The sequence below is a fragment of the Saccostrea echinata genome, unplaced genomic scaffold, assembly GCF_033153115.1.
Source record: "Saccostrea echinata isolate AGI-Se365-2 ecotype Australia unplaced genomic scaffold, CSIRO_AGI_Sech_v1 ptg000030l, whole genome shotgun sequence".
Lineage (NCBI taxonomy): Eukaryota > Metazoa > Mollusca > Bivalvia > Ostreida > Ostreidae > Saccostrea > Saccostrea echinata.
The window spans coordinates 15326440-15338355 of NW_026889779.1; the positions used below are offsets into that span (position 1 = coordinate 15326440).

The 11916-nt window shown below is 33.7% G+C and overlaps 2 protein-coding genes across 2 annotated transcripts in view; one reads left to right on the top strand and one right to left on the bottom strand.

Annotated features, from left to right (window-relative positions):
- The window catches only part of LOC133197384 (nucleoporin p54-like), a 107828-nt gene extending 104555 nt beyond the window's left edge, over positions 1-3273 (bottom strand). Inside the window, exon 1 of the mRNA XM_061333389.1 lies at positions 3263-3273. The gene's annotated coding sequence lies outside the window, so the exon portion shown is untranslated. The remainder of the gene's footprint in view (positions 1-3262) is intronic.
- A 5684-nt stretch (positions 3274-8957) lies between these two features.
- LOC133196861 (uncharacterized) lies at positions 8958-10858 on the top strand. The gene is made up of 3 exons (XM_061332710.1): positions 8958-8982; positions 9521-9591; positions 9725-10858. The coding sequence occupies exons 1-3, from the start codon at positions 8958-8960 to the stop codon at positions 10856-10858; spliced, it is 1230 nt and encodes a 409-aa protein (XP_061188694.1).
- The last annotated feature ends 1058 nt before the right edge of the window (positions 10859-11916 follow it).

The following is an 11916-nucleotide window of genomic DNA, read 5'->3' on the forward strand; positions in this document are numbered from 1 at the left end:
CCCCCCCGGTTCCTACGACCAGTTGTAAATTCATGCTAAAGCAGTGTTTAGTGTCTGTATTGGAGGCAACCAAGCATTTTCTCAGATAAAAGAGAGACATTGAGACTATAGAATCTTTAAATCATAGTACTGGTAGAGTACTGAAAAACAGGATCAATTTTTTCATAATAGAATGCAGGATTTCTATAAACTTCATAACTATTGTGGATCGTTAAAATATGGTTTTGATATTAACTTGAAAAGAAATTAGAAAATCATTGTAACAAAATATTAGATTTACTCTGTACAAGATTTATTTAAGGATGTACAACAACTCCACCCCCTGAAAATTCCTGTCGTTTAATTTCGCTGTTTTAGTATATTTTATACATGACTATATCTTCATCGTTCGAGTCGTATTTGGACAAAAAGTTCCAAAAGTTACCCCCCCCCCCTTTGGTTGTTCACGATCCTTGATTTTCAAAAAAAAAAAAAAAAAAAAAAAAAAAAAAATCAGGTTAGCTTAGCTGTCAAATTTCAGTGACTAATTCGTTTAACTATTAAACACACAAAGTAATTTTGTAGAGGTACACCTCGACAGAAACATTATTTTTGAAAAAATTTAAACTGATAAATTATGCTTCGTCTGAACATTGAAAAATGCGTGTTTTTCCAAATTAAATATTTTTTAAGAAAAAACTATCAATAAAATTTGGAAACAATACTTTCTTCGTGTAACTGGTTGTAAAAATAATAATGATAATTTTTTGTAATTTTTTTAAACTACAAGTTTTGCACTTATAGCGGAACCCCCCCCCCCCCTCTTCTCTCCGTAAGTCACGTTTCTCAATGCGTCCTTCAGACTTGGGGCGAAAACAATGCTATGAATCTACAAATGCACATAAAAATTCCAAGCTAGAAAATATCTTTTGCTCTGAAAATGTTATTTCCATTACATTTTATCCCAAACTTAAAACTTTACATTCGCATTTAAATGTAGATGAATATGCAGCTTCTGAAATTTTAAGACACCCCCCCCCCTCTCTTCCCGTCCTTTCTTCTTTGCAACGCAGGACAAAGGAGCTTGATGGAACATCGGTTACATCTGCATATATAATTGATCTATTGAATCCTTGATGTACTAATTCGTTCATTTATGCATGCAGATTAAATATTGACTGCTTGTATGATTTGTTTTTTTATTATATACCCAACTGTTTGTCACTCAGTTTTACTGTTGAATTCACACAATCACGTGACGGTGTGATCCGACGTTCCGGATCACCACACTGTGGTTTTCTGAATCCATATCACCCCTCTCTGAAACTGATGACGTAGTACACAGATAAATGACGTTTTTATTCTCGCGCATCAAAAAGTTCCTTGACAAAATGGTTTGTTATATGGATAAAAGTTATGTAATTGATCCAAAAAGTTTCCTTTTATTTTACTTTGCTAGTTGTAAAGGGGTATATAATAAATTTATCATTATAACAGTAACTTGATCCGAAGAGCCGTATCACGTCTCGTTGACAGGCGCGGATCATCAGATCAAACTCGACGCTTCGCGTCTCGTTTGATCTGATGATCCGCGCCTGTCAACTCGACGTGATACGGCTCTTCGGATCAAGTTACTGTTATAATAATATATATTTATATATTGTATTCATTTTTATATTATGTAAAACTTATTTTCTAAAGATTTTATGTCCACGTGTCCGGTTTGTTGTCCATATATGTGTTACATCAAAGTTTTAGAATTCAGAGAATTTAAAACTAATTTTGATGTAACATATGTACCAGAGGTTCTTGAGAAGACGATATTTAAATTTCAGTATTTTCTTCTCTCCTTGAAAGATATTTGAACAAAATTGAATCCCCTTCACCCAAAGATGCTTTGTAGCGAGTTTGGTTGAAATCAGTGCAGTGGTTCTGGAGAAGAAGTTGAAGATGTAAAAAGTTTACAGACGACGGACGACAGACAGACGTCGGACACACTTCGATCAGAAGAAGTCACTCGAGCCTTTTGGCTCAGGTTCGCTAGAATCAAAGAAAATTAATATATATATATATATTTTATATAATATTATATATTATTGACATATATTTTTGACAGCTTATTATTATATAATAAAAAAACGAAGCAATAGAAATAAACAAGAAAAAATGAACAATGTATTTTCACCTTTTCTGCTGAAATCCATTGAATGCTATTTCGATTTATTTTCCCTTTGTCAGAAATTTGGTGTATAGATATTTCCACCAATAATTTAATTCAATAAAGATATTTCCAGAAATTATGTTTAATCAATAAATCAATTTGACACCTATAAAACAAATTAAAGTAAGCGATTTAATTTTAATGAACAAGTTAGATCGTGTCAATTTTCCGTTGACATATAATGTGTTTCTCCAGAAGTAATTTTTGAGACGAAAAAAGGAATTATATATCTCTGACTCAACTACCTTCTGTTAATTAATATTAATTAATCAAGCATGTGCTATTAAAATATATCCGAGGATAATTACTGCATACATGTTGCAGTTACAAAGCAAAACAGCAATTAAGGCCCAATTAATTCAAAAGAAAAAACACCACACCGTTATCTGCCCCTTGGTGTAAATTACCTTTAGTATGAAGTGATTCAGACATAAGAACTTTACTTTAATTAAGAAAATTAAAATCTCCTCTGACAATGAGAATGGAGACGCTCGTCTTGTGTAGCATGAGCTGAAATGTTAATTTCATCACCAACATAAAAACCACGGTTGTCCTGCAGATTTCATCATTCAGTTCTACAACTAACTTCACAATTATCAAACCAAGCATCACTTGATAAAAGAAATCCCTGTAATATAATCTAAGAAAATGGATTCCACGAATAGGTCGATTCAGTTATCTGACAGTTATTCCAGCCAGTATGACGAGAACGGTGACATTTTGGAGCGAATTGTGGAGGGCTGCGAGAGCGAAATCTCCAACAATCAACTGGACTCGCGGTTCTTCCAGGAGCCCTTGGCATCTTCCACTTTGATCCATGGATCCCAGCGATACAGGAGCCACAACACCGACCCATTAGCTTCTTCCACCATGATAGACTTATCGGACTATAGCAGTGATGAAGATTCAGGGTGCGGATCCAGCGTCTGTACTTTCTCCATCTCCGACGACCTGGAAGATTCTTTGGTGGATGATGAATACCTACAGAGTCTACACTGCATGTACAATGCCACACGTCGTCAAGGACAGACCCAGAGGCGAACCAGTACCCGGGCTGATCTCTTATTGGCGCCACTATCTACACCAAACGACACCACCAAAGTTCCGGTGCCATGTTGTACGAAAGTGGGCTTCAAAAACCCCATGAAAGCCATTAAGAAGATCTTCAAGTCGAAGAAAAACAAAGAATAAGAGTGTGAACTTTGACTTCTGAAGTGACCACACCCAGTGCTAAAAAAGTGCTATCAAAAATTTTAATATTATGCTTGCTTATTAGTGCTTGTAAATATCAATGAATGAAAAAATAAATCAATTAAATAGTAATGTTGCGTGCTGTGTTTCCTTGAAATAGTAATAAACAAAAATGATAAAGAATGAATTCGAAGATTGTAAAAATACAATCCCCTTTTAGGACCCTCCGTATTTCCCCCTGAGGAATGATTTGAACAATTTTTTTCTTCCTTTCTAACGATCTGATAGTCTTTTTGTCTTTGCAAATCTTTACAGAGCCATAGGGGGTGGAGTAGGGATTTACAAAAAAAAAAATTATAAAGAATACGTTGATCTATATCCATTACCAAAGAGAAATAAAGAAGGAATATTGTAAGTTGTAGAACTGTATGAAGAGCTAGAACATTATTTTAATCATTTTGTACCGATCTAGAACAAATAGTGCAGGAACTTTCCTTGCAAGTCTTCAGAATGTTGTATAGATTTTATCAACAAACGCTGATCTAACTGCATTATAATAGGAGACTTCAATAAAAAAAGGACCAATTCAGTTTTTCTTGGAATCGAAGAGATTTCAGCAGAAATTTGAGTTTTCTACAATGGAATGGGGGACTTTTTTTAGATCATGTTTATATTTCCGATGCTACTCCGGGGCGTTAATTTGAATAAATTTGAATCTCTACACTCATTAAGGAAGTTTTCATACATACAGTTTTTTTTTGTGTGCATGTGTGTGTGTTTTGTTTTGTTTTGTTTTGTTTTTTTTTTTTTTGAAGATCTTAAAATGACCCCACCAATTTTCTTTTTATTCATTATCTCCCTTTGAAATTGGACATCACCCTTTATTGGAATAAATCTTAATATTATATCCCTTTTTCCTAAGAAAACTTAGTTTTATATTGGTCCGAAGAAGTATAAGTTGAAAAACTTAAGATTTCGATCAGATAAAATTACTTGAGCCTTTGACTTATATATAGGTGAGCTAAAACATTTAAAGTATTTTATAATGTCGGTTATTCGTAATACCATGTGTTTGAAAAACACATTTCGAAAGCAGCCTGGGTCATAATTTATACGGTGAAATCAAGTCTAGAAAATAAAGTTTGGAAAATTGCAGAGAAATCAAGTGTGCAAGTGACCAAATATATTAAATATCTTGAATATTATATACCGAGTCTACACAGCTGTACGTTGAGTCAATTTGAAATATGTTCAGTTCTTATACAAATACGTACATGTATGTCTTTTTTCAGCTTGTATACAAAGTTCGATCGTTTTCGCATGTAGATATATGTTATGTGTCAGTATATAATTCTTTGATTTTCGAGGAGGAAACGCTAAATACAGAATATTACATACTAAATCATATCAGCCCGAGTGGCCCCATGTCAGGCCGAGGGCCAAAGGTTGTGCTTCTTTGATTACCTATGTTTTATGACAGCAAAGAAACTAGTTAATAAAAAGTATTAGCCGGAGCCGTTAAAGTATAAACAGGTATCTGAAGGAGAATAATAGACAAATGAACATTATTGAAGACAAGGATGAATTTTGTCATTCGAGAGAAGTTCTGGCTTCAAAGATGAAATTATTAAGACAACGGAAAGGGGACTTCAGTCAAAACAAGAGAAGAAATTGATGAAATGTTTATATTTTACCTTAATGCACTGATTTATCTGAAAATTTTAGGAAAACAAATTTTGTTGATGTGCTCCAAAAACTTTAACCTGGTCACTCAACCGGAAAATCTAGGTCAGATCCAGCATCCGAAGCAAGTGTGGTAGTGTCCATCCCTAGATGCATCATTCATGCAAGTTTGGTCCAGGTAGGGCATATAGTTACTTGGGAATGGGAACTGCTGCAAAAACTTTTACCTGGTCACTCATCTGGAAAATCTAGGTCAGATCCAGCATCCGAAGCAAGCGTGGTAGTGTCCATCCCTAGATGAATCATCCATGCAAGTTGTTCCTAAAAGTTTAACTGGGACGCCGACGCCGACATCGACGCCGGGGGTATAGTATAAGCTCATCTCGACTTCGTCGAGGTGAGCTAAAAACTTGTGCACAGCCAGGTGTTTATCCAAGTCGTTCACTTCCAAGTCGGGAATTGATCGGTTTTCGTTTCTAGATTTTAATCAGTTACAAAAAACATTTACTAATACTCCAAATAAAATCTTGTTTAAAATCTCTCCTAGATCACATATAAGCTAAAACGGTCATTAGACTTTATTATTGTGGAGACACAAGCAAATATTAGCCATGTTTTCTATAGTTTTCTATATATTGGCAAAATCATGGGGGGGGGGGGGCTGTCCCCTGTGCCCCCCCCCCCCCCGTTCCTGAGGAAAGCCATCGTCATGTGCAGTTAAATAATCTTGGTACAATGATTTTACCAGAAAGAACTCAATTCAATATCTTTGTTTCTGAACCTTGACAAAGAGAATATATTTGGTTAAATAAAATACACATATTTCCGGCCCGTATAAAGCAATTTCGTTTTCATTTTCGGGAATGGGGGGGGGGGGGCACAACCGAAATAATTCCTTGACAAGCGAAGAAAAAGTCATTACACGTTGTTCTTAGTACATATTGATATTAAAAAAAATAACAAATGCACACTGTATATGTAATAACCATATTGTAAATCCTATACGGTACCAATTTTGATGCACCAGATGTGCATTTCGACAATTGCAAATTATGTCTCTTCAGTGATGCTCAAGCCGAAACGTAGGAAATCCAAAAAAATTAAATAAAAAGACCTGGTGGAGCAGAAAAAGGTGCCTAAGACTGGAGCCAAATACCTAGAAGGATCAGAGCTATGCATGAGGGAAATAATCCTTAATTTTGAAACAGTTTTCTAAAATTGACCACAGCAATTAAATATATATCCGTGTTTTCAAGCTAGTACCAAAGTACTAGGTTACTGGGCTGTAGAGACCCTAGGGGACTAACAGTCCACCAGCAGAGGCCTCCATCTCCAAAGTGAACCTAATCTTTCTTGTCGAAGGGCCGATTTTGTCCAAAAAGGATAATGATTTCATTTTTTTCAATTGCTTTAGATATACTGCAGCAGGCAGACGGACAATACATGTGATAAAATACCCCTTCGTCCATCTACATTAGCGGTTTTAATAAATTCCCTCATTTAATACATTACAAATGTCAATTTTAAAATAAGATGAAATTCTGTAATCTGATTAATTTATTAAGGTTATTTTACAAATAAAAGCACTAGATACAATAGTTAGCACTATGAAAACAATGTCAGAATTATCAACTAAAGCATGGCAAGAGTTTGTTTTTGGTTAACCATGCTTTCATTAAATCGCTTCATCTTCTTCAAAATGTTCCTTTTATCAAAAGCAGCTTTTCCTTCTTGATTCGACTCTTTATACTTCTTGATGCGCAAAAGATTTTTCAAAAAATCCATTGGTTTTTTAGCGGCATCTTTCTTATCTTTCCCATGACTGCATACATTCGGAACTTCCTGGACTGCGGCGGGAATTAGGTCGGCCTTCGTGCTTGTTCGTTGGAATGACTTTGGTAAAGACTCGGGTGCCTGGTCTTCGTACATACACAGGTCAATACCTTTCATGTAAGAGTCCTCGAGAATAAAGTCCTCTTCACTTTCTTGGATAGTCCAGGTGTACACACTTTCACACGAGCAACCAGAATCCTTCTCGTCAGGAACGCTCTCAATCATGGTTGACGAAGCTAGAGGATGTGCAAAGTAAATCTTATTTTTCTGACTTACTGATTGCTTGCTATTGCAATCCGAACTGTAGGAAGTTTTTCTACTCTGGAATTTGTCTTCACATCCCTCGACTATCCGCTCCAGTATTTCGCCTTCTAGTTCCAAAGACGGCACACATTGGTCGAAATTCATTGTTCGAATGGAGAAAGGAGTATTCGACTGGAAATACGTCTATTTGTTGCAAAATCTAAATCAAATATATACGATATTTTTTTCAACATTTCTTTTTATATACCAATACTACTCATTAACCATTCCAAAACGTGACAATTGCTCTTCAAATTCTTGTTGAAAATAACGGCATATGATTGGCTCGTTTTTTATTTGAATAACCCAAGGCAGTATCAGATAATATTTGTGTTGATTGTCATATCACCATTCCAATATTGGTATGTTTTTATAAACAAAATTACACTTAATTCAGTGTAATTAAGGCCATGTGTTAATGTAATTAAGAAGAGTTTACACATCTGTTACCACCTTAATTTAGTTACAACATATGTTTTCCAATATGGTGTGTAAAAAACATGTACACTGCCATGTTTTTATATTCATTTGTTTTATTAAATCAAAGTAATTAAAAAAAAAAGTACCATAACATTGAATTTCTGATGTTGGATAGAGTACAATCTCGTCTTGGATTAAGTTTGAAATTGTTCGGAAAAGCTGGAAGAACAATACATGGATGTTTACTGAATTTTGTAATTCAGAGTTTATTCACAATAATTGACTTTTTAAAAAATCTAGTAATTTTGATTACTTAATTTTAAATTTATCAAGATCACTTTGATTTATATTAGATTTATAGATTTATATTTTAAAATTTGGGAAATTAAACAGCACATTTATTCTAGACTCCAATATGAAGTTTTAAATCTTTCATATATAAAAGATCATTGCTTTGAACATACTTTATTTTCTATAAACATTTATAAATTGGACTGGGCAAGAAGTTCGAAAAACTTATACGCGCTTTCCTTACATGTTGTATATAGAAAATATTTTTTCACATATAGGTCACTGTTCTATTTGCTACATATATCATGTGTCAAATTAAATTAGAACCAATAAAAACAAATATTGAATTATAAATCAAAACGGAAAGACTTTTTAATATCTTGTTTTTTTTTTTTTGGTTTGTTTTTTTTTTTTTTTTTTTTTTTTTTTTTTACAAAAAGATATTCTATCTCAACAGCCATTAACGATTCAATGAGAATTATTACTAATAATGTATAATTCTGTAAAATTCACACAAGATGATAAAATTTAAATAAATAATTTACTTTTGTTGCTTTTTTCAAGGTCAAAGCTTAAAAAACCCAAAATATATCTTTATTAAGTAATAAATTAAATAAAATTTATATATCTATTTTTTTTTTTTTTTAAATAGAATGCTTAGTATATAATCGCAAGAAAAATAAAAATAAAATAATATCATTAGATAGTTCCTTTTTGGCTACCCATACCCATAAAATATCAATTTTAATAATTAAGTACACAAAAATGTTAATTGAATTTAAATGCATCTCATCGCCACCTATGAGATGGTGAATTGCAATTGCTATCCGGAGGGGTGTTTATGTTCACAAATACTGGAAAGTGTTAAATAAATTAACACGAAAACACTTAATCAAGAGGTATTTAAGACACAATTTGAATCCTTAATTATGAATTTATTCACTATAAATATCTGTGATTATTTTTGAGGGATATAGATCAACTTAAATTTCCAGTCAAGCAGATTCAAGGCCTTCTTCTTTATGCCATTACAAACATGGACAGTACTTTACTTTTTCATGGTAAGTTACTAAATCAATATGTTGTTTTTTTTCCACGCGTTTCACCAATTTTCAAACTAATTTTTGTATGAATACTCAAATGAATCTTGAAGCATACGCAAGTGCAGTGTGTACACAATGATTTTAGTTGTGTTATTAGTGAGTCAGATTTAATAATGAGACACGTGCTAAAAAAGCAAATTAGAAGGTTGTATTACTTCATTGTTATTTTTTAAAAAGAATATATATAAACATCTCAAACTTGCAACGTCAAAACAAACGAGAACGATTGAAATACAAATCAACATAAAAATAAATACCCAGAAAATACTGCCAATTATTTAGAGAAATTCTTCACTAAAAATAGGTAAAAAAAAAAAATATTAATTTGATATAAATGATTCACGTAAATAGAGAAGCACGTACTTAGTAAAAGGCATTTCACTTCAGAAATCTCAAACATCGAATAACATGGATATATCAAAGTCATTTGGAAATCCCAAACGCTTTTTCTCTAATGTATTTTACTCTCGAACTAACGTTTTCAACTGAATTTCAGAATACACAGATATTTCCGAGATGTCAAATCTAGAACCGAGAGAACAAATCCTCATCCTCCAAGCCGATCTGGTAAGCTATTTATTTTAAAGAAATATAATTGAAGGTTACCTTAAGCATTTCATCAACATGCACTGAACTTTTTAATAACATTTTTAAACTCGCAATACATTTATTTACCAAACCAAAAATATATCTTTTATAGTTGGAAATAAAGAAAAAGGAAATGGAATTTCAAATGGAACTTGAAAATATTGAGAGGGGATTTGTTTCCATGATTAAGCATTGCGGAATCTCCTCGGACAATTTCCCCTTTCCTACCCCGGTCAAGAAGACTTTAGGAAGTCCTTCATTCCAGTTTTCCACGCCTGGCTCTCTCACACGAGTAACTGCCATTTCTAATCTAGCCGAGGAAGATACGTTCGGCATCAGTCCGCAAGAAAACAATGACCAAAGCGTTTGCGACGACACCATGGTCAGTTATTTGAGCGAAGAAACCAATACAACTTTCTTTTTTGCTGAGACTGAGAAAGAATTTGAGAAGGAAAATGTTGCTGAGAGGAGAATTGAGACAAGTCAACTTGTGCCCGTTTTGGATGTCGACGGGAAGAAAATTTATAGAGTTGTTGAAGGCTGTGAGAACTCAACTAAGCATTCCTTATCCAAAAACGAGAAAGACGGATCTTGTCCAAGAGCATCATCAACCATGATCAACCAAAGGATCTCAGAAAGCGCTACAAAGAGTCAGAAGATGAGCAAACAGAGAAGTCATCCACGCGCTTGCTCTACATTGATTGGACGTGATGTTTTAGTGGAAGAAACGATGGAAATGGATGGTAGCAGCTTTCGGATAAATGACATCACTTCTAGTACGTTATGTATCAAAGACAGCGTGATCGAGGAAAGCAACATGTCGTTCTTTGATCATGTTGATGATGACCTAGCAAACTTTCCTCTCACTAGTACAAAAATCAGCCTTACTAGAAATACAGATGCTCATACTGTTCCCGATCTAAGTGATTCATTGATCAAAATTTCCAGTGATTCTACTAAGCATCATAAGTTGCAAAAGAAATGCAACAGACATCTGGCAATGGGAAACGTGAGCATATCTGGCTGCTCAACTCTTGGTTCAATGGGAGATGATTCTGTCTTCGAAAAACCCCGAGCATCACAGAAGAATAACACAAATGGCACGAAAAAGAGAGGGTTACTCAGGAGACAGTCTCGCAAAACAAAACTGGTGGACACTAAAGCTTTAATAAAGAAAATGAAGAACTTTAGTAACAGTTTTAGAAGTCAAGAATTTAGAGATGCTAATACCTTATTGGTGATATGACTCTGGCATGGTTAATTATTGACGTGTTCGATTGGTCAGTACGTTAATTGAAAAAATAGTGCTACTCTTGTATATATGTTTGCATAATTTATTGACTTTGATAAAAAGTGCTAAAGAAGATGGGTGAACAAGGCGGGCGAAGTGCCTATAGTGCGACAAACATGAAGTGAAAAATAAAATCTCAATTATATAAAAATTTTCTTTGATATTTCATCTAACATTAAAGTATATTTTATGCTAAATCTCTACAATTTACAAAAATCTCACAAAGACTGAAATTATTTGCCTACGAAATAGCATACACACACTAAAGAGGACAAAAAGAATCATTTTCTCACACTTTAACAAAATTTTTCGATATGAGTGGGTCTTCGCTCCATTTTTTTGAAAGTTGATCCTAAAAGTGTGCATAAAAATATACATTTTTTGGTTTACAAAAACATGGAGCAAAGACCCACTATACCTTAAAAGTACACTTTTATGACAAAGCATTCGCATCTTTCCGAGAAATACTTGAAATCCATTTTGTCAAGGGTCATATCACAAATATGATTTAAATGCCACTATTCGTCAGGAGCTGCGTGGCGTAGTGGTTAGCGTGTTGGTCTCGAAACAATATGATACTCCGGATTTTTATTGATAGGGGTTCGAATCCCAAGAATAGCATTTTATTTTTTTAATAAAAGAATATTTTTTTCCGAGATCTTTTTTCTCAGAAAAGTTTTGTTAATCATAATTTCATAAATTTCAATAATGAGAACTTTATTTTAAATACTTAATTCACAAATTGAATATGATTTTATTAATATCTGAAGCTATAGGCATTCTGCACGCCTTGTTCACCCATCTTCTTTTATAATAAATGACCATTAAAATACAGGACTTCATTGTTACTTTAAACAATATTTATTCAGTACACTGAATAGATTGGGCAACAGGCTTGCAATGCCTATAAATACCCTCTCCATACAAGAAGTCAAGGTGTGCATATACAATGAACTGAATGAATATATTACTATATACGAGTAAACACCCCCCCTCTCTCTCTCTCATACAGA